Source organism: Lagenorhynchus albirostris, chromosome 3 (assembly GCF_949774975.1).
Source record: "Lagenorhynchus albirostris chromosome 3, mLagAlb1.1, whole genome shotgun sequence".
Taxonomy (NCBI): domain Eukaryota; kingdom Metazoa; phylum Chordata; class Mammalia; order Artiodactyla; family Delphinidae; genus Lagenorhynchus; species Lagenorhynchus albirostris.
This window is the reverse complement of record NC_083097.1, coordinates 63,784,962-63,809,204: the sequence shown is the minus strand read 5'-3', so window position 1 is coordinate 63,809,204 and position 24,243 is coordinate 63,784,962. Positions and strand designations below refer to the sequence as shown.

At 37.4% G+C, this 24,243-nt stretch overlaps 1 protein-coding gene across 1 annotated transcript in view; it reads right to left on the bottom strand.

Annotated features, from left to right (window-relative positions):
- The window catches only part of MSH3 (mutS homolog 3), a 181,310-nt gene that overhangs the window by 100,478 nt on the left and 56,589 nt on the right, over nucleotides 1-24,243 (bottom strand). The window contains exons 9-12 of the mRNA XM_060143213.1: nucleotides 22,190-22,296; nucleotides 19,452-19,566; nucleotides 13,735-13,819; nucleotides 11,195-11,304 (exon numbers count right to left, since the gene is read on the bottom strand). Coding sequence (XP_059999196.1) covers nucleotides 11,195-11,304; nucleotides 13,735-13,819; nucleotides 19,452-19,566; nucleotides 22,190-22,296 — 417 coding nt within the window. The remainder of the gene's footprint in view (nucleotides 1-11,194; nucleotides 11,305-13,734; nucleotides 13,820-19,451; nucleotides 19,567-22,189; nucleotides 22,297-24,243) is intronic.

Sequence of the window (24,243 nt, the reverse complement as noted above, 5' to 3'; positions counted from 1 at the left end):
TTTATGAGAAGCAGTGTGTCTCACTGGGCTGAGTAAGAGCAGAGTCACCACAGGTGAACATTTGTTGGCAGGCTCATGGAACATGGGAAACCACAAAGAATAAACAGAGCCTCCTCGTGTAATTAATTTCAGGAAGTTCCAGAGTTAAAATGGCATTTAGTTTTGCTAATATAAACTAAATGTTAAGTGGAGCAAATATATAATATTCTATTACTTTGTCATTTAGGCCAGGGCTATAAATTAAATATACAAATATTAATACTCTAAACATATGGGTTTACCAAAATAAAAGTCATTTAATTATTCAAGAAAATTAACTATCACTAAAATGTACTTTAGAAAATTACACAAAAATCTAGTCAAGGATCTATTTCCTAAAACCAACAATTTTCAATTTTCTTAAATATTGGTGTGATTTAAATGCCAAGAATAAACTTAGCATGCTTAATTCTCTTAAGCAGTTTTATAAAAATCTAATTTGAATTATAAAAGTATTCTTCATTCGTTCTAATTATATTATTGAGCTATACAGTGAGTCGCAGCATTTTATTTTAGGTATAAAAGTTTCCATCACTTGCATCTCCTTCTCCTCATTAGATTACACCTTGACCAAATTAGATTAGAAACTCCTTGAGAGTAGGAACACTGTCATTGACACTAAATAATACAAAATTAATAATAACTATCTGGGACTTCCCTGGTGGCACAGTGGCTAAGAATCTGCCTGCCAATGCAAGGGACATGGGTTTGATCCCTGGTCCGGGAAGATCCCACATGCCACAGAGCAACTAAGCCCATGCACCACAACTACTGAGCCTGTGCTCTAGAGCCTGCGAGCCACAACTACTGAGCCTGCGTGCCACAACTACTGAAGCCCGTGCACCCAGAGTCCATGCTCTGCAGCAAAAGAAGCCAATGCAGTGAGAAGCTCATGCACCACAACAAAGAGTAGCCCCCACTCACCGCAACTAGAGAAAGCCCGCAAGCAGCAATGAAGACCCAACACAGCCAAAAATAAATAAATAAGTTTAAAATAACTATCTTATACTACTAAGTGTTAATGTGCACTTGGTCAATCAGAACAGAAAGTTGAGCTTCCTAAATTCCCAGGACTCAGACAAGTTAAAGTATTAAATAAAAGAGAAAGGCTGTGATCCAAGCCCAACCACATACAATGACAGTCCTCAAATGCTAATAGTTGCGTCATTTGAGAAGGGACTCACACAAAGGCTCTACCTCCTTACCAGTGGTCCTTGAAAATCCTCCTCATGATTCTGACTATAGCTACAGGCAAAAGATAAAATACAGGGAAGTACCAGATTCAGAACTGACCAGGACAGATACTGGACAACTGACATCGTGGGCACACAGTCTCCTTCCTGTCACGACTGGAAGCCCCCCAGCCAGGTCATCCTATGACTGTCTTCCCATCTTTCTAAAACAAGATGTGGTGGAAAACAGATGCTCTCAAGTCTAACATGGGCTTTCCAGAGAGATGGGCTTGGGTTTGAATCTCACTTTCACCTGATTAGAATGGGAGTGAAGGGGTGGTAGCAGTACCATTTAAAAAATTCATATGTGTGTGTGTATGTAGGTATTATATTCTCTATATTATTTACTTTTTAAGAATAAAACATTGCAAACACACATAAAACACTACCCCAGCTGTATTTCTTTCCCTTTCCTCCCTTCCCAGAAGTGACCATTTTCCTGATGTTAGTAAATATCCTTTCTACTTCCTATTTTGATATTTCTACCACTTATGTCTGAACCCCTAAACAACACAAATGTGTTACAAAGTTCAGATAAATGGTTACTGTGCTCTATGTATTCTTTTATAACATTGTTTTTATGAGATTTATCCACATTGAAACATGTAGACTTGAGTCATTCATTTTAACTGCCATATGATATTCTAATGTATGACGAGATAACTATTTTTCCATTTCCCTACTAATAGCTAGGTTGCTTACAATTTTTTGGTATCACAAAGCTCACAGCTATCTTCTTGACTGCACAACTGATGTCAGGAACCACAGTAATCCTTTATATGTACCATCTTATTTGGTCCTCACAACACCACTATGGGGTAGGTAATGCAATTCCCATTTTACAGGTAAAGAAACTGAGGTGTATAAAAGTTCATAACTTGACCCAAGTGACACAACTGAATGAGGGAATCAGAACAAGCTCAAGTGTCTCATTAACTCCAAAACTGTGCTTTCAGACATGGCCCTATGTGCTTTGCTGGATGATCTCGGTTAATGAACCTGAGTGTCAGTTTTTCTCATCTATAAAACAGAAGCAGTAACCATCCCTGAGGATAGTTGAAAGAACAGAGATAACACAGATGAAAAATGCAGCTGAAAAACCAGATGAAACACCAGTTAGACACTGGTTTCCCTTTCTGCCATTTTCTTTCCACTCATATGATCCTCTTGAGTTTTCATCTTCTGCTTCCCCCCACACAGAGACTAGTTTACAGAGGAACAGACCTCACCTCTCAAGCCTCAGCACTTCCCTCTTCCCACCTTGGCTACTCTTCTTTCCTCAACTCTTAGATTTGGACGTCTGCTCCTTTCTACCAAAATATTTCCCTTTCTTTTTTTAAAAAAATATGTCTCCTTTTCATCCCTAAAATCAATCTAACATTTTACATAAATACCTTCACCTGGACAGATACAATCCAGAATGTTTTTCAAAAGTAAGGGAGATTAAAGATTTTTCAGAATACTGTACTATAGGAGCAAAATTGCATAATGTTTGCAATTTACAAAATTCAGTGTTCTTTACAACCTCACTACAGATATTGAATAAATGTGTGATACATTTAAATAATCATCAAAACACTTGTTTCCATTCCAGAGATGTGTACATTTGATCTGCCCATGCCAAGAGGAGGAAAGATATGAAATAATTGAGCCTATCTGTTATGGATTGAACTGTGTCCCCCCCAAAATATATGTTGAAGACCTCCGTACCTCAGAATGTGACCTTACTTGAAAATAGGGTTATTGTAGATATAATTAGTTAAGATGAGGTCATACTAGAATAGGGTAGGCCCCCAATCCAATTTGACTATATTCTTATTAAAAGAATGCCACATGAAGAGAAATGCACACAGGGAGAATACTATGTGAACATAAAGGCAGAGATAAAAGACAACACATCTCCAAGCAAGTAACACCCAAGATTGCCAGCAAACCACCAGAAGCTAAGAGAGAGACACTGAATAGATTCTCCCTCACAGGCCCACTGACATTTTGATATTGGACTTCTAGCCTCCAGAACTGTGAGACGAATTTATGCCATTTAAGCCACCCAGTTTGTGGTACTTTTGTTTCAGCAGCCATAGTAAACTAATACACTGTCTAAATCACCAATTATGTAATTCAGATTCTACAGGTATGGTCTTTAAGAGCCATATGAAAATCACGTTGACCCCAAATATTTCCAAGCAAATAAATTCTGATTCATATGGGTTTAGAGTTATGAGCTAGACCTTTTTACATGATACTTAAAACTAGCTATGCCTGAGGTGGATGATAGCCCCTTCCTGTCACCCAGCCTGGCTTCCTTACTAAGTCACATGACTTTCTCTGGTCAACTTCTATCTATTTTAATTCCACTAGGGGTTTGACAAGAATGCAAGATGTCGCCACACCATTTCTTCCACTGTTAAGTACAATGTTTTCACACCTGAACAAGCAATTATTCCACTAAAAGAGAAGAAATGATTTCTCAGAACCAAGTCTGTGGCACTAAAACAAGGAATCACATGAAAGAAAACTGCTTCTAAGGTTCTTTTAAAATCAAGAAGTTTTTCTCAGAAAATTAAACTTCCCTTATATAGGTTTGTCTTTATTTTCAAAGCCTACTGAGAACCCTAAGATTTTCAAATGGATTCATTTGTTCATAGTTTCTTAATCATCTGTTATATTCAAAGTACTATGAGCTGCCAGTGTATTCTATGTGTGTGTTTGGGGTGAAGTAGTAAGAAACAGGACATAATTGAGAGTAGATAACTTTCTATAACGGGAGGAAGGAGAACAAGGAGGACTTCTCAAAGGAGGAGTCTGAGTTAGGACTTTAATGACTTTAAGGACTTTCTTTTCATTATCCATTCAATAAATACTTACCAGACTATACTACAAAGCCACAGTAATCAAAACAGTAGGATATTGGCACAGAAAGCAGACACATAGATCCATGGAACAGAATAGAGAGCCCATGGTCAATTAATGTACGTATGGTCAATTAATCTATGACAAAGAAGGCAAGAATGTACAGTGGACAAAAGACAGCTTCTTCAGTAAGTGGTACTGGGAAAACTGAACAGTTATATGTAAATCAATGAAATGACAGCATTCCTCACACCATATGCAAAAATAAACTCAAAATGGATTAAAGACTTAAATGAAAGGCCTGAAACCGTAAAACTCCTAAAAGAGGACATAGGCAGAACACTCTTTGACATAAATTGTAGCAATATTGTTTTGGATCTGTCTCCTAAGGCAAAAGAAATAAAAGCAAAAATAAACAAATGGTGCCTAATTAAACCTAAAAGCTTTCGCACAGCAAAGGAAACCATCAACAAAATTAGAAGACAACCTACTGAACGGGAGAAAATATTTGCAAATGATATGACCAATAAGGAGCTAATATCCAAAATATAAAAACAGCTGATACAGCTCAATATCAAAAAAAATAAAATAAAAACAACCGGATTCCAAAGTGGGCAGAAGACCTGAACAGACATTTTTCCAAAGAAGATATACAGATGGCCAACAGACGCATGAAAAGATGAACAACATCACTCATCACCAGAGAAACGCAAATCAAAAGTACAAGGGGATATCACCTCACACCTGTCAAAATCGTTATCATCAAAAGGTCTACAAATAACAAATGCTGGAGAGGATATGGAAAAAGGGAACCCTAATACACTGTTGGCGAGACTGTAAATTGGTGCAGCCACTATGGAAAAGAGCATGGAGGTTTCTCAAAAAACTAAAAGTAGAACTACCATATGATCCAGCGATTCTCCTGCTGGGTATATATCTAAAGAAAACAAAAACACTAATTCACAAAGATACATACACCCCAACGTTCATTGCAGAATTATTTACAATAGCCAAGAAATGGAAGCAACCTAAATGTCCATCAATAGATGAATCGATAAAGAAGATCTAGTATATTTATACAATGGAATATTCTTCAGCCATAAAAAAGAATAAAATTCTGCCATTTGCAAGAATGTGGATGGACCTAGAGAGTATTATGCTTGTGAAATAAGTCAGAAAGAGAAAGACAAATATTCTACTCTATAACTTATATGTGAAATTTAAAAAATAAAACAAGCAAATTTATATAACAAAACAGAAATAGACTCCACAGACATTGAGAACAAACTAGTGGATACCAAGGGGGAGAGGGAAAGGTGGAGGGGCAAGATAGGGGTATGAGATTAAGAGATACAAACTATTATGTATAGAATAAACAAGGATATATTGTACAAACGGAATTATAGCCATTATTTTGTAATAACTTTAAATTGAATATAATCTATAAAAATATTCAATCACTATGTTTTACAATATTATATGTTTCAGGTATACAACACAGTGATAATGTTGTGAATCTACTATACAACTATACCTCAACTTAAAAAAAGGAATACTGATATATGCTACAACATGAATGAACCTTGAAGATATTATGCTAAGTGGTAAGATAGTCACAAAAATACAAACCTTGTGTTATTCCACTTATATGAGGTACCTATAATAGTCAACTTCATAGAGACAGAAAGTAACATGGTGTTTGCCAGAGTTTAGGAGAAATGAGTACTGAGAAGTTATTCATGAACGTGTACTGAGTTTCAGTTTTGCAAGATGAAAAGAGCTCTGAAGATGGACTGTGGTGATGGTTGCACAATACTAACGTATTTAATACACTTAAAATGTACTTAATGAATGTACTGTACTTAATGACATGTACACATAAAAATGATTAAGATAAATTTTACATTACGTGTATTTGACACTAATAATACAGATTTTGTTTAAAAAGTGCAAATGTAGAAAAATGAGCACAGGGGAAAAATACTTATCAATTGCTTGTTATAAATGAAACACACAGTTGAGTGAGACGGGCAGATATTAAACAAACACTGATAAACAAATACCAATCATAGTAAGTCCTATATACACTATCCAAGAATAATACGAAGAACATAATTTAGATCAGGAGGTCAGAGAAAAGCTCTCTGAAGAACTAACACTTTAAGGTAAAACCTAAAGAATAAAGCAGTTAGCTGTGTAAAAACTGAAGAGAAAGAAAAGAATATTCTAGGTAGAGAGACGAGTAAATGCAGAGACCATGAGAAGAGAAAAAGCTCTGGGATGCTCAGGAACTAAAGGAAGGCCAGAGTGAACAGACGACAATGAATGCATGAATGCAGAGGAGAGTCGGACAGAACAGCCATGTTTAGGAATTTTAATTTTATTTGAAGCACAATGGAAAGCCAATGAAGAGTTTAAGGCAGGGGAGTAACATGATTCAGCTTTTATTTTCAAAAAAGAGATCAGTTAGGAGGATACTGCAGCAGTCCACGTGGGACTGACTGCAGTCAAGATGGCAAGACATGCACAGTCTCTGGATATATTTTAGAGGTAAAAGCATAGGACTTAGTATTAGATTGGATGTGGTTGTCAAAAGGAAATGTCCAGAGTAACTCCCAGGTTTCTGGCCCCAGCAACGCATTAGATGGAGGGGACAGGGAACCAGGAGGAGGAATAGGGTTGAATACGTTAAGTTTGAGATGCCTGTGATACACCTATGTGTTTAGGAGCCTGAGTTGAATATATAAGCCTGGAGAATAGAGGAGAGTAAGGACCAAAGATATAAATTTGAGAATCACTGACATTTTGATATTTATGGTCATGGGCATAGGTAAGTTCATTGGAGAGAAGAGAAGGGGAGGGAAGGATAAGGGAAGGAAGAAAGCTGAGCTCCTAAGGTTCAGGCCTCAGGAACTCCAACATTTGAAAGATACAGAGAAGATGAACAGTGCGCAAAGGAAACTTTGAAGAAGCAGCCAGCAAGTAAGGGAGACAAAAATGAGTAGTTTCCACTTTAGAAAAAGGGAACAGACTGTACAAAGGTCCAGAAATATATCACACCTTAGTGTGCTGTGAGAACGGTAAATAGTAGGGAGCAAAACATAATCAGATATACATTTTTAAAAAAATCGTCTTTGGGTTATGCAGATAGAAACAGAGAAGGGCAACACAGAGGCATGGAGATGCTTAGTTTCCTTAATAAAAAGTCTTTCATGAAAGGGCTTTCATCTGAGTGCCTTTCATAAAAAGTGATTTTACAAAAAGGCAAGATGATATACTACTACTTCTTGCAGAGAGAGAATGTTTTCATCATTGATCAAAATAGTTCATCCACTAGAAGGGGAGGAACTGATTTCTCAGGTTCCCTTTGTGGTTAATAATCTGCTGTTCTATAAGTGTGTATGCACACCTGCACACACATGTACACACACACACACACAGACACACACAGCTGCATTTCCAAGAAATCACTATCTCACTGAAGGAAATGTCTTATTTCCAATTTGTTCTGCATACTCATGTTGAACATTTCCTGAGGCAGAGACATGCTAGTGGATGTGTGGGTCTGGAGCTGTGGGAGATAATGGAGACAAAGTCATCTGCACATGAGTTACAGGAGAAGCCATGGCCACAGATAAGATCCTAAGTAGTGTTGAAAGTAAGAAGATGCCCCAGGAAAGAACCACGGGTAACATCAACACTTAAGGTGCAGGTAGAAGAAGAGGTACTCACGAAGAAAACTCAGAACTTACCTTTGCTTAATATTTCAAAACACAGGGTAAGTTACTGAATCTTGAATACTCTTCTGAGATGACCAAATCTGCCTTGGAAATTAATATTTTGCCTAAAATACCATTTTAGATACTCATCCCACATTTTTCAAAGTTTTCTGCCCCTCCCCCCTCCCAACCAGTCACTATTTACAAGCAGAATTTGCATTTTGGGGCTTGTGGAGGAAACCAATAAAGTACCTATGGTATATGTATAAAAGACTGACAAGACCATATCAACTAAAAGAAGCAGAAGAAATTCAAAGATGGAATCTCGAAAAAAATGAATTCAATATAATTTAATTTTAAAAGGTCTTAGGACTAATGGCTTGCCAACATGGCATTCGGTTATAAGAAGCCAGAGACCTACACTGAAGAATCTTCTTGCCTAAAATTACAGAACTGATAAAATGTATGGGGCACAACACATAAGAAAGCATAGCCTATTTATAAAAGCCAATGTGGTTTCAGTAGAGTAACATCTGACCTCAATAACCCAAGTGAATTCTTTGAATCAGTAAGTATAGGGTAAAAGCCATTTGTACTTTCTAGAAAGTCACTGGAAAAATTTGCACCAAAGAGGCCATTTTATAGAATAAAAAGTAGTGGGAGTGGAAAATCCTCTGAAACTTGAAACACTTGGTCCTGAATTTATGAACTGTGTGATTGCCCTGGAAGCTAAAATAGGTTAAAAATGTTAAAAAGATCCTAAAGGATTTAAGAGAATTCATGGATGACTGACAAATAATGGCTCTTGAAGAACTTTGGGAGATCCACCTTATAGCTTGCTAAGTTCCCTTGTCACCAATTATTTGCTGTATGATCTCACTATAGATGAAAACTAGGCTTTAAACTAACCTTTGGCTGCCTATGTCAGAGACAGAATATTAGCCTGGATGCATGGCACCTAATGTTAGTACTAAAACAACAACAACAATAAATATATAGCTGAACTACTGACTAATCAGCTGAAGATTTTCTCTAGGTATTTGTTTGGAAGACATGGCAAGTGCAATTAAGATATAACTGAAATTCTTTTGAAGTCAATTTTTTTTATAAGCACATTTTTATTTATTAATATTTATTTATTTATTTTTGGCTGTGTCGGGTCTTAGTTGTGGTGCACAGGCTTCTCTCTAGTTGTGGGGCATGGGCTTTGTAGTTGTGGCATGCAGGCTCTCTAATTATGGCACACGAGTTCAGCCCCATGGCATGTGGGATCTCAGTTCCCTGACCAGGGATAGAACCCTCATCCCCTGCACTGGCAGGCAGATTCTTAACCACTGGACCACCAGGGAAGTCCCTGAATTCAATTTTAATGGATTAGGAAGCTTAACGTTTTTAAACTATGATTTAAAATAAAAATGGCAAAGGAAGAAGTTTTGTGTGCCTGTTTTCAGCTATATATGTTTTAGGCTGGTCTAAAGTTCATACTTGAAAGCACTGGAGTTCACTGCATGGAGTACCTTCTCTCAGCCTTTTTGGGAAAGGAGGGTCCCAAAGAGTACATGATCAACCCCCAAAGGAGGGTCCCAAAGAGTACATGATCAACCCCCAAGTACATGTTGATCGCATACAACACGATCTACTGAATTTATCTCAAATTAATCCTGTTTATACAAAACAAATTTAACAACAGAAATAAAAAATTTAATTTGCATGTAAAAGTCTGCTAGCAAGTCTGTTTCTGTTGAATATTTCAACCAACCAAATAAAATAAAAATAATAACGTGGATGCTTTAGATGCCTTTCTATCAGCCAGAAGGCAACACCCCTTATATTGCTGTCCGCACACTATCTACAGAAAGCCATCTTGTCTGCTTTTGCTCCATGAGGTATCTTTATCTTGTTTGAATACTGAACCAAAGTAGATACTTCCATTTTCAGAATTCCTTCTTTACCTAGTCAGTTACCCCTGTCCGAAGGTCTTTATGGTCAAGAAAAGAAACCGTAATGACCCACTAAAAGGTGAAGTGATTTAGTAACCAATCATCATCAGAAGAGTATCTTAAAGCTTAGGACTAACAGTAACAGCATCTGCTATCCTTTGCCAAAGATGGCTATTTACTAAGCACAGCATAAGATGCAGCCATTAGTGAGGCTGCTGTGCAGTTTAAGAGACGATGCACGTAAAGCCCCTAGCATAGTGCTTGCTATATGATAAAGAGCTCAAAACTGGCAGTGAAGATTACTGCCTCATTCTATTCCTTACCGCAGCCTTACTGTACCACTGCAACGGTGAGAACACAGTGGGCTGGCTAGGGGGTGGTGAGCTGCAGCCTTAGTGGGACTGACTCAGTTGACAGAGCCCACTAACAGCACCAGCACTACACTCTCTCTGGTCCGTCCATATGGGAAGCTGTTCAAGATGGATTCAATGCTGATTTTAAATCTAGGCTCTACCAGCTGTGAAACATCAAGCAAGTTACTGAAGCTCTCTGAATCTGTTTACTCATCTCAAGGACCCACCCTCAGAGGATGATTCTGAATATTAAATACTGGTACATAGTAAAAGCACAATAAATAATAGCATTCATTCATTCAGTCCGTCAGTCAACATTATTTGGACTCCTACTATGTGACAGGCATAGGCCACAGCTCCCAAATCTATCTGCATGTCAGAATCATCTGGACGCTTTTAAAAATTCCAACTCCCAGGCCACACTGGAGGCCACTGAAATCACAATATCTGGGGGCTGGATACAGGCATTAAGTATTTCAAAGCTACCCAGGTGATTCCAACGTGCAGACAAGCTTGGAAACCACTGTGTTTTAGGCACCAGACTCACCTACCTTCCCTGAAAGCACACCTAGTTTACTCATCCTACCTTCTTAAACATCTCACATCTAAGCCCTCTTTCAGATTCCTACTGTTACTTCTTTAGCTCAGGTCCTCAGAACCTCTCCGTGAACTTGCTAACTTGTTCCCCACCCATGACCACTTTGTCTGCTCCCACACACAAGCCAGCTCTGATCCTATCACTCCCATGTGCAGAATCACTGGATTAACCTCCTCTGGCTACCAGCTCCTCAGCCCAGCCTTCAAAGCCCTCAACAAAAGGCAGTGCCCCATCGCCCCAGCCTCTCTCTCCCTACACCCTTATGCTACTGATGACCCAAACTAACTGGTTAACTCACTTTCTCCGGGCAGACCCCATGTCTTCCAACTGAAAGCAGGCTCGTTGTTAGGGACAAGGAAAAAAATCTTCCCGATAATAGTCTATTGCCAGATACAAAATAAAATCTTCCCCAACCGAAAACAGTGTTCAGATTAAACACACAAAAGACAATTCCTTTTACCTTAGTTTAAGGAGTGGCTGGGTCACCCACTTCTTTAGCTTCCGTCTCCCAAATGAAGTTTTAGTATGGTCTAAAACCCAAAATAAACTTCCTTTGGTTTTCATATCAGTCTAAAAAAGACCAGAAAACAAGGTTTATTAACTAGATGATTGTATTTGTACCAAAACTGCTAGTTGTTCATGCATCCTCATTATTCCATAGACCCCAATTTTAAATGATACGCCCTAGCATAAAACAGAGCTCAAAACAGGTGTTCATTTAATGTCAGATGAATGAATGTATACATACACACATCCTTATATACACACACAAAGTACTTATATTTTACACAAGAAAGATATAATCTATGTATAGTTTTTAGTTAACTAACAATAAATTATTGAGAAGTCTCTTTTGAAGTGTTTATCCTAAACATCTCAAAAATATAACTGCATCCTTTCCTGCCTTGGAAAGCACAGTGAAGATAATTTCATTTTCCTCTGGCAGTTCAGTATCTCCCACTACCTAAGGGTTGCCATTCTAAAGACAGATACTCTCATGACAACACTGAACAAGTTTAAGGAGAGAAGTGAACCTGTACTGCACTCTAGGACTGTACCCCTGAAGGGTTTGATTTTAGTCTGTTTTATTAAATCCTTAGCAAAAATTTATCTATGCTTTGCCACTTTAAAGTTAAGCCATTAAAAAAATTTTACAATTAACTAGAGATGGTATTAAATTTTACCAAGGTTTCACTGTAGTATAAAATGTCTAATAATAGGTTTAAGTTCTATTTGGAACATAAAGTTGTTTTCACCTGATTTTGTTTTTTTTTTTTTTTACTCTTTCCTTTTCCTTCAAATCAATGAGCAGGTACTTACAGAATACCTCCTGTGTGCTCAACAGAATAACTGGCAAAGGTATATTAAGACATGGTCCCTCCCTCAGGGCACTTACATCCAAGTGTGGGAGAAAAGACTCCTAATGAGGACACAATGCCACCTGGCAGAAATCAACTATAAAAAGTGTGCTATAACCTCTCCAGGCCTTAGGAGTTTAAAGCAGAGCACACACAGAAACTACAGTGGTCATGGAAGGCTCCCTGAGGAGCTGGGCAAGCAGAGCAGACCTATGAGGAGAACCCACATCAGTGACTGCACCATCCCTTCCTGAGACGAGAGCCCGACTGCCTGGACCACAGTAAAGGGTCCCAGGAAGAGTACGGTGGAGGGGAATCATTCTCTAATTACCTGGCATCATTGGAGAAGCAGGCTCAGACAAGAGAGGGAGGGCTGGGGGAGACCTGAGTCCTGTTACACCTTTGCTCTCCCTGGCAACCAGCTCCCTCCTCATGACCCCTTTCCATTGCTCTATGGTAAAGGAGGACAAAGCCGAAGCACAAAGACAAGCAGAAGATGCTAATTCTCAGCTTCTATTTCTACAAGGGCCCAAGTCCTGATAAAGAAAGGGATTTTAGAGGGTATTCTGATGACGGATGATTTTTGCCTTAGGAATTTGATTTCAGAACTGACTCCACTGTAAAGGATATGAACAGGGAGGATGTGGCAGAAGTAAAGAAATCTTGGAATACCAGGGCTGTGTCTGCAGGCTTTGACTGTGGGCTCTTCTTCACCCCAGAAATGCCCTTTTGTCTGCTACCTCGGGGATGTTTACAGAGTTGATGAGAAAGACTTGCGGGAAATATACTCAACTTCCGGATGACAGAATGACATGATAAAAATGTTATTGCATAAAAGGAAGGCTGACTCCAGTATACAAGGACAGCCTGGCAGAGGGAGAAACCAAGTGAGAGAAACTAGACAGCAATATACAAATCCAGGAGTCAGGAGAATAAATTCAGCATTTACTTTAATTCACAGCAGTTCTAGTGATTCACAGCAGATGGTTCAGCTCTTCCACTACTTACTCAAATGACTTGGAACTGCTTTTTCTTTCTGTGACTTTATGTTATAATGACATTAGTTTTACAATATAATATCTCACATTTCCAAGTGATAGTTTAATACATGAAAGCAATAATTTTAATGTCTTCATTACCCTTCTCATTCATCAATAAAAGGCAAGTAAACAATGATGGAAGTTTGCAAAGTGAAATATTATGCATCTTACAGTCAAACTGAGTATCAGAGAAACTTGCTTTATATGCTGGATAATGAAGTAAGACTGCAGACATTTCAACAATCAGTTAAAAGTATGTAGAAAAAACATAACCAAGCAGACCAAAAAAATCCACTTTACATTAATTTCCAAAGATGATGCCTTTCCAAAGAAATATTTGATAAAGAAATTATCAGGATGGACGTGTTGCTTCAATCATTAAAAAGCACAGCTCTATAGCTCCCAACGTAACCCCCAAGTAAGTATTTCATGTATTTGGTCCTCAGAAAAAGTGAGCACTGCAGTTACCAGTAGATGTCAGGCAGAGCTGCCAGCTGAAGACAACACTGTTTTCACCTGCATACCTAAGAACAGACTGCTACCTTATCCCACATTTTTTTTCAAAACCATTTTGAATCTAATAGGACTTATGTTTACCTGACCTGATTCTGAAGGATTTCCAGGTTCCTTAATGTTGTTCCATTAATTGTCATAAATTCCATTTCACCTGACAACTGTTTAAAATTCCTGTAAAAGAATGAAATATGAGCCATGATGCAAGTGCATAAAGAAAGAGAAAAACTAATTTAGGCATTAGAAATACTCAAGTAACATGATTTCCTGCGATAGGAAATCGAACCCAAAAAAGCCAAAAAGAATATTCATCATTATGAGAGTATCTTCTATCGACACTGGGCGCTGTTAGGTAAACTGATGTGAAAGGACAGCTGTTGTCACACCAAAACCAAGAACAAGGAACGGAAGTAATGGTACCAACAATTTTAAAATTTTTTTATATTTCCAGTAATAGAACCAAACATAGTCTTTTATCATTGGCAGAGCAAGTGGTGGTCTCTTCAGGAAAAGGTATGCAATTTGCTAGAAAAATATGTCAGTATACTTAAAAACGTCCTCCTTATTCTTTAGCATGAGATCATCCTGATAAACACTTTAAAAGCTTTTAATCAACATTCTGGTATGTGCAAATGTTATTTACTCTATAATTAAGACCACAAATTAATGTGGCTAATGTTTTAGTAGAGTATACAACTGAAAAAGTAGAAATTACTTCCTTAAGTTCAAAGAATTCACATTCTCCATATGTCCCTGTAACTATCCCAAACTAGATTAAAAATTCAATAAATTTCAAATAAACTTGACTATTGAGTTCAATGTGATTAATAAATGTATGCACAATTCAAATTTTGTCCTTATTAGCCTGTCATGTTAAAAAGTATATTAATCAATGCATTACTAACCCAGTAATTAATTTCCTTTATAAGCCAGTCCTTTGACATTTCTGTCCACAGCACTTACAGATTTGATGGCTCATTTTTCAAAGCAAGAAAAATAACGGCAAGTCACTAAACTATTTGGAAGGAAAGCATGGGTGTTTGCATCATAAAATTAACCCCACTCATCATGGCCATAATAAGATGTAAATAAAATCCAGTTTCTTAAGCCAGTTATGGAAGCAAGCTTTCATCCAGGAATCTAGAGCCTAAAATCAGAGCCCAAGGAGCCAGTGCTCATTGAGAGATGCCTCCACTTCTAGATGACTCCCACAACTAAGGTTCCAGAGCCCTGAAAAAGAAATAACTTACTGCATATTAGGAATGTTGCCTAGTAACTGAACACTGTCCCCTGGCAGTGTAATTTACCTGCAACAGGTTTGACCTAGCTTCCAAAGGATGACCTGTTAATGATTTTTAGAGGGAAGCAACTCCAACACTGATAGTAGGTGTGTGTAGGCCATTCTCTCCTTCTTATAACTGTTAACTTGATTTGCCTTGCATTACAGTAATTTATCTTCTTCTGCTATCCTCATTAATAGATCTAAGCTCCTTGGAGGCATGGGTTCTCTGTGTCTTATACATTTTGCAGCACCTGCAGAGCCTAGCAGAAAGTATATGCACAGCAGAGGTCTGCCATCTTTCTGTGGGGAGGCCAGTTTGGGTTTGTTTGGTTTCCTTTGCGTCATAAAGCCCAGAAATGTATGTGAAACACCCAGAGACAGTAATAAAATGTAAAACATTATTTTCAGGAAGAAACAATTAGGCAGTGATTTGCTGTACAGCTGACAGATGTTCACACACCTTCATGGTCAAAGATACAAGTTGGAAGTATTGCTAGCCTGGACTCTGAGTTGCTATCTAACCAGTTCCTATGTGTTTAAAGAAAAGTCATTTACTTCCCCTGTTCTTGACAGGTTTAACCTACACCCTAGGGGTGATTAATGAACACTTGAGTACCTTAATAAGACAGACTCTCGAAGGATGCTTAGTTGGCATCAAGAACCCACAATTCAGCAGCACTGACATCTGCACTGATCTTAATAAAAGAGATCAACCACTGGGCAATATTAAGTTAGACTGATTCCTGTGGAATGATAATTACCAAGCAACTGTAAGAACTAACTATACTTCAGGTTTCCCATATGTTTGGATGATAATGTACTCTGGAGTTCTGACTCTTCCTTACAAATACAAAAGAAATCTCCTTCTGTCAGTGTCTATTTCCATTAGGAATTATATATATACTTTTGAAGTCAGGGTTATATCTGCCAGCATCCTTAGGAATTCGACAGTATATGATCACTGATCAAGCAATTCTAAATTATTTATCCTTTTGGAAAAAACCAAATTTTATGTCCTTTGAAATAAACCTTATAAACAATGCCTGGCTAGCATTCATCCTGTGTGAACTTCATAGAAATCTTCCAAGTAACATGGGAAAATACTTCATTAATATTTCAGACAACAATAATACAAAGGATGCTTTTTATCCCCTCAAGTTTTATAATGGGAGAAAAATGTTCTTGCTGAAAATTGCCAAAGAAATTTAAGATTCTACATCATTCCTATACTACTTAAAAAAAAAAACAAAAAAACAAAAACCAATCTTTCTGATTTAGACAAAGGCAGCAAAGGTGTAGACCTTATGTGAAAGATCAACCCCTTACAAAGATTCTATTTAAATACTATTAATATTATTTGAAAATGAAAACAGACCAAAAAAAAAAAAAAAAGACACCCTACCACATTACATATGAAATTTATAGTGGAGAATAGTTCTCTATGTAGTTTTCAGAGTTCATACATTCACCATTTGTCTAACCTTTTGATGGTTAATTTATGAATTATAAATTGTATCATACGACAAAAATTCAGTTTTATTGTAGATTCACTTCTAATTTATTTGCAATTAAAACAAATATCTTTGCATTCCTAAATGCTGCCAGTATGCATATGAAAGAAGAAAATAAGAAGAAGGGTGTATAACAGATCCCCAACGATTCACTAGGAGATTACACAGGACTCAGCATACAGTCATACTCACAGCTATGATTTATTACTGTGAAAGGATACAAAGCAAAATCAGAAAAGGGAAAAGGTACATAAGGCAAAGTCCAGAGGAAACCAAGGGCAAGCTTCCAAGAGTCCTCTCCTGGTAAAGTCACACAAGATGTACTTAATTTCCCCAGCAGTGAGTTGTGGCAACATGTGTGAAATATCCACCAGAGAAGCTCATTGGAGACTCAGCACCCAGGGTTTTCACTGGGGGCTGCATTCACATAGGCACCTCTTCCCCACCGTGTACCAAAATTCCAGCTCCCAGAAAACAAGCAGGTGTTCAGCATAAACCATACTGTCTGCAGAAACCGTTTAGGCACAGTGAGCCATTCTTACCAGAGACTGCGGGAAACCCTCCCCAAAGGCAAGGTCTCCGATGCCGGTCAAGGGTCAAGCTTGCATGTAGGGTTTCCTAAGGATAGTTGTCTCATCGGGTTTGCCATGTTAATCTTTTCTTGCATCTCTCTTTTCAAATTCTGTTTCTCTTAAAAGTATCTCTGTTGTATTTATTTACTTTTGTATTCCTTCTAGTTTACTCTTTATTCCTAAATTGATCTTTTTCTTTAATATATAGTTCATTCTCAAATCCTATCACCTCATTTCAAATCTTTCCTATTTCTCATCTATTCTCATTTGTCCTTTCACATTTAGCATCATTTCCTTTTAGCTCATTTTGAAGTAGTAGGTTATAGTTAGGAATTATATATATACTTTTGAAGTCAGGGTTATATCTGCCAGCATCCTTAGGAATTCGACAGTATATGATCACTGATCAAGCAATTCTAAATTATTTATCCTTTTGGAAAAAACCAAATTTTATGTCCTTTGAAATAAACCTTATAAACAATGCCTGGCTAGCATTCATCCTGTGTGAACTTCCATAGAAATCTTCCAAGTAACATGGGAAAATACTTCATTAATATTTCAGACAACAATAATAATTTGTGGGCATGTGTTTCTGGCATGCGTTCACTTTCTGTAAGGACATTATCCTGCTCCTTGTTCTTTTTTATTATAATTTTATATGGGATTCCAATTTGGTTCTTTTCCCATTGCTAATTTTTAAGTGAAAATTAGTTTTCCAGAAGTTTCAGAACACAGACATTTTTTAGGATAGCTGATGTTACTTTACACATCTCCCTCTTCTGTTGTTTTTTTATGGTGTTCAATCATGGCACCTCACTTCTGCTTTCATTCGTAAAAGATTAAATGCATGAGTATTGTCCTTTAACCACAACTAGAAAATTATACAAATATATATATACATACACACACTATATATGTGTGTGTGTGTATATATATATACATATATATATATACATTTAAAACTGTTTTCGGGCAGTTGGACATCAGGCAGCATAGAACTGTGATCCCTGAGAGAAGAAAAACAAAAGAGGTAAACACTATGACTAACTCTTTGGAGAGACCAAGGAAAGTAGAAGTTGTGAGAGAGAATGTCAGAGACGACAGAGCTGCATACAGAGAGATGCAGAAGGGTCCCATCAAAGTCTTTGGCCAAGCACTGATCCTTAAATATGCGGAGGACCTCACATGAGATCAGGGAAAGAACCACAAGAAACAGTAGGACGAACAAGGGTTCACATAGGGCTTAGAATAGTTTGCTCTCCGACTAAAGAGAGTAGAAATACCTCAAAATACTTAGGACATTGGGTAGAAGTCTTGGAAGTGTATTGCTTTCAGGGTGGGATTAAAATAGACATAGACAAGGATTTCCCAATCTTGGTACTAAATGACATTTTACTGAGATAGCTCCTATCTGTCCACCCCACCTCTGCAGAAGAGGAAGTAGCTTACTTATCCAGGATCTATATGATATAGGGTAATTCTTCACAGAGCCAAAGGTAAGGGGCTAGTGAAGGTAGAATACAGAAAGGCAAGAAAATTATTCTGCTACCCTTTTTTTATTCCACTGGCTTTTAAACTAGCATTTTCCTAGAATGTCAATTGCCAGCTTTTAAATCTCTCAACTCTACAAAGTTAATCACTCTTTTAAAAAGCTGTCTGTAAGGGGCTTCCCTGGTGGCGTAGTGGTTAAGAATCCGCCTGCCAATGCAAGGTACACGGGTTCGAGCCCTGGTCCGGGAAATCCCACATGCCGCAGAGCTACTAAGCCCGTGTGCCACAACTACTGAGCCTGCACTCTACAGCTCGCGAGCCACAACTACTGAGCCCATGCGCCACAACCACTGAAGCCTGTGCGCCTAGAGTCTGTGCTCTGCAACAAGCCCGCGCACTGCAACGAAGAGTAGCCCCCGCTCGCCACAACTAGAGAAAGCCCGAGTGCAGCAACAAATACCCAGTGAAGCCAAAAGTAAAAAAAGTTAAAAAAATTTTTAAAAAAGCTGTCTATGTTAGTAGCTGTCCTCTTTATCTTCAACTTTATGGTCTGTGAAATAAGAATTGAAACCAAGAATAAGAAAGGTGATGAAGTTTTATGCATGCTTTTCAATACCACTTCTTAATACTACTTCTCAATTAACTGTGCATTAGTATAAAGCACAGTTTTATATTATGGTGTTGTGGTCAACGCTATAATACATTCAATACCTATCATGAATACAAATTGACAGAATTCTTAAGCTTTCTTTTAATTTATGTCAATTAATATTTTTAGTATTCTTCAGCAAAATACCACACAGCTCATTCTTGCCCCAGAATATTCTATCCAGAGCAGGTAAACTTCTTTCCTAGTACTTAACAAAATTCAACAGTACTTACCAAATTCAATTTAAGAAATGTTTTTTAATATACCACCACCCTTTTTTTATTTTTGAGAAATCACTTACTTGGGTTTGGAAAGCACCTTTTCCAAGTTAAATTCTTTCAGATATCTTATTATGGCAGCCAAAGAGCAAATCACAGGCTTTTCCAAGTTAATGATGCCAGAAAAACTTTGAGAACCTAAAAAAACAGAATATACACCTTCATTAAAGTTATTATTCCTTATTAAAAACAAACATTAAGTTAAATAAAATTTAGTTTATGATTTTTGAAATAATAATTTAGACCGTTATCTCCCAAAATTACCCTTCGGAAAAATACAGAAGTTTATAAATACTTAGGGTACGAAGGGCATTTTCTGACGGTGGATGACCCTTTTTTGGAGAGCAACAGAGCAACTATTTTCAAAGTGTAAAATGCTCATCCCCTTTGACCCAGAAATACTCCAAAATGCTTGTTAAAGATGTGTATACCAGAAAGTGAGTTGAAAAATCTTTTCTAGTAGCTTCTGCTTTATAACAAAGTCAATCAGCTATACATATACATATATCCCCATATCTCTTCCCTCTTAAAAAATTAGACACAACCTAATTGAACATCAATAAGGTATTACTTAAATAAATTTCAGTATATCCAGATTATTATGCACCTACTAATGGGAATGACTTTCCCATTAGCTTTCCATCTGGTCTCCCACCTCTATCCCTGTGCCCTATAGGGTATTCTTAACAGAGTAGCCAAAGGAATCCTTTTTAAAATGTGCGTCACATAACTGGATTACTGTGCTTACAAATCCTCCAACATTTCCCAACTCACTGAGAGAAGCAGCACAAGTTCATAAAGGGTCTACAAGTCCCTACACAACCTGCCTTCCATCTCCTTTCATCTCTGAGCACACCTCCTAATATTCTCCCCCTTAGTTACTCTGTCCCAGCACCCAGGCTCCTTGATGTTCTTTAAACACACCAAGCACTTAAGATATGTTGTACTTACTGTTGTCTCTGCCTGAAACTGTTCCTTCACACGTCCATGTGGTTTTCCCCCTTAACTCCTTTAATCTTCGTTCAAATCTTTGTTCAACTGCCACATTCTCAGTGTGGCCTTCCCTCACCGCTCTACTTAAAAATTCACCTCTTCCCTGCCTTTCTGTATAGTACTCATCACCTTTAAACACTATTTTATTGTACACCTCCCCCTATTAGACTGTAAACTCCAGAAGGGCAGGCATTTTTGTCTGTTTAATTCCTTACAGTACGTAAAATACCTCAAATAGGCATTCAATAAAAATTAGTTGAAAGAATAAATACAAGTTATATTAAACAAATACATAGAAATATGTATGTTTATGTGTAGATCTGTACATCAAAAAATTCTTAAGGATTTGAGGGGAAGGACTTGTACTTTTTTCCTTACACACAACTATGTTTTAACTTTTTTTGCAGTAGGTATTTATAACCTTTAGAAAAAATTACAAGATATCCTCTACAAATCTGTAATATAAAATATATTACTTTCAACTATAGCTTTTTATAAAACCAAGGTGTAAATGATGAGTTAACGAAACTCTTCCCTTCTACTGAGAATTTCACCTTTTAACTGTCTAGCTCTGTTCCCCAGGAAACCTGACAAAGATGAAGTGCCATTGTGTTATGAGGCAGCATTGCATATGGTAAAAATGACCTCAAACCAGTAAACTGCAGCATCTGAACTAGGGGAAATTATAAATACCTGACTCCAGAATTTTGGCCTTCCTTGAGTACACTGACTCTTTAAACTTGGCATGTCCTTTGGAGAAATTCCAGCAAGAGATAAGGTTTCCTATAGGTCATGGGGCTTCTAAGCCAGGGCAGATCCTGCATCCCCCTGATGAAAGTCTGCTTTCTTTGCAACTGAGCAGTCACTAGAGGAGGGAGGGGATTTTAAGCGCCCAGTGACTCTGTGGACTGCTGCAGACTGCTGAGGACTCCTCCCACTAAGAGGAACAGCGTCCTGTCGGCAAACTGGATTTTCTGTCCTATATCCTTCTAAGTGAATCTGATGCCAAGAGTGGCTTATGATAGTTTCCTGACTTAGTCTTGTCTTTAGTTGAACATAAGATGATGATCCCTTGGTGATATCTCGGACTGCCATTATAAGTGGGTTACACTCTCAGACGCCTGATTCAATTTGGCCAAGACACCATGAGATTAAAAGGGATGGGGAAAGAAATGCCAACAAGACATTGATGCCTAAGAGGGAGCTGGGGGAGGCTGGTCTAACAGTGAAAGCTCTGCAGCTTGTGATAGGGGATAAAATTGGATCTTAGCATAAGCTGGACTGGCAGGAATGAGGGGTACAGACCAAATCAAACAGATACTTGGCTGAGAAAATGTGAATTAGACAAACAATGGTAATCCAACATATTAAGACCCTGTCACTAATGTTCTGGTATTTTAATTCTGGCCATCAATTTTTGGAAATGCTAGCCTTCATTAGGAGATTTACATTTTATAAAATTGCAGGAAAATCATGGACTATCTTTTAAAGGAAGCAAAAAGGAAGGTTCTTCTGTAACTAACTTGTTACACTCCAATGAATATGCCAAAAACATCAAGTTACTAAATGGTCATAATTACAAAGAAGCAGCTGCAGTTGTGCTTCTGATGAGTGCAAGAACAGTGAACTCTTCCCTCTACTTCCAGTTATTAATCAATAACTATCTAGTTTCTATTAGAGTTTTAGTCAAACTTGCACCTTTATCCAAATCTCAACTCAGTTAAATTTGAGGACACATGGCTAACATGCATAAAATATCTACCTTTACCGTCAACTATGTCTTTTGCATAAAATTCTGTAACCTCTTGGAAAGCGTGGCTGTATTCAAAATACATGTTATCCATCCTTTCTACTCGAATTCTGTCATCCCGCATGCTGAAAGAAAAAAATGCAAAATTAAAAAATTAATTATCCATAATCTTGCACTATCTGTATTTAGGCCTTGACCTGACCAAAATAAATAAGACTCATTCCTTATTCTCTCCCAAGTTGAAAAAAGAGAGACAAAGAGCTAAGGTTTCCCAGTCAAAAGGCTGCATTTCATAAAATATTATTACTTTTACTACTAGTATATCATCTAGCACACTGTATTTTATATATATTGTTATTAAGAACTCATTAAAATTAAGGTCAGTTACTTTAATAAACACAAAAGGGAGAAAAATGGAAAAGCATCAATTTAATTGCATCAATTGTTTAAATCCACTAGAAACAGAATACATCATTAATTTCTTTGAAGTGGCATCTTTGGTTGGCACTATGCTAATAAGTCCATTTCTTCTACCACAGCCTCCAGTCAAATATAGTAAATTCCCCTTAAGTCAACTCTCACTGTTTCTATAAGTGGTTCCACACTTTTAAAAAATATGCATATGTGTGTGTGTGTGTGTATATACATAAATGATCATGTAAGTACATAAACAAAATCATCAAATCATCATCCATGCTAGTAGTGCATTGTCTTCCATCTTCTAGCTTGCTTGACTCCCCATTCCCCTCCCCTCCCCTCCCCTCCTCCCCTTTCCTAATCACCTCACTCCCAACCCGTTAACAGCCTAGGAGGAACCCTTCCTCATCTTTTTCATGTTCATATGGTCATACATAAGTATGTCATATACACCTACTCATACATGCATTGTTTTATAAAATGGGGATGACTTTATACAAACTTCCCTGCATCTTCTTTTCTTCACTAAATAATAACTCTTGGAAATCTCTCCATATAAAGTGACCTAGCTACAACTCACTCTTTTTAATGTCTGAAAAATATTTGATAGTATGTAAAAGCCATAATTTATTCCACCATTTCTTTACTATTGGACATTCACTTGATGTTAACATTTTGCCACATGTTGCTTTAGAATATTTTTATCTAAAAAAAAATTATAGATACAGGTGTATCTTGCACACGTCCCTCTTCAGTCATATTCATCTACCATCTTCAGAAGTAAACACTACCTTCAATTTGGTGTGTATTAGCACCATGTATGTTTTTATACTTTACAATATATTTTAGCATCTTTACACAATACACTGTACCATTTCATGTTTTAAATTTCATATAAGCAGTACTTTATTACACCTATCCTTCTACAACTTGCTTTTGCACTCAGAATTATATTTCTAAGATTTATACATGAAGATGGACATGTTTTTTTAACATCTTTATTGGAGTATAATTGCTTTACAACGGTGTGTTAGTGTCTGCTATATAACAAAGTGAATCAGCTATATGTATACATATATCCCCATATCCCTTCCCTCTTGCATCTCCCTCCCACCCTTCCCTATCCCACCCCTCTAGGTGGTCACAAAGCACCAAGCTGATCTCCCTGTGCTATGCGGCTGCTTCCCAGTAGCTATCTATTTTACATTTCGTAGTGTATGTATGTCAATGCCACTCTCTCACTTCGTCCCAGCTAACCCTTCCCCCTCACCATGTCCTCAAGTCCATTCTCTACGTTTGCGTCTTTATTCCTGTCCTGCCCGTAGGTTCTTCAGAACCTTTTTTTTTTTTAGATTCCATATATATGTGTTAGCATACGGTATTTTTTTTTCTCTTTCTGACTTACTTCACTCTGTATGACAGTGTCTAGGTCCATCCACCTCACTACAAATAGCTCAATTTCGTTTCTTTGTATCTGTTTTTAAATTTTCAATTATTTCTTATTTTTGAGTAAATTTTTAAGATTTGCTTTTCAAATTTAATTCACCTGAATTTATTTTGGGGGATGGTGTGAAGGTAGAAATACACTTTTATTTTCCATATGATTCTCAATTAAGGATCAAGCACCACTATAAAACATTCCATCTTTTCCTACT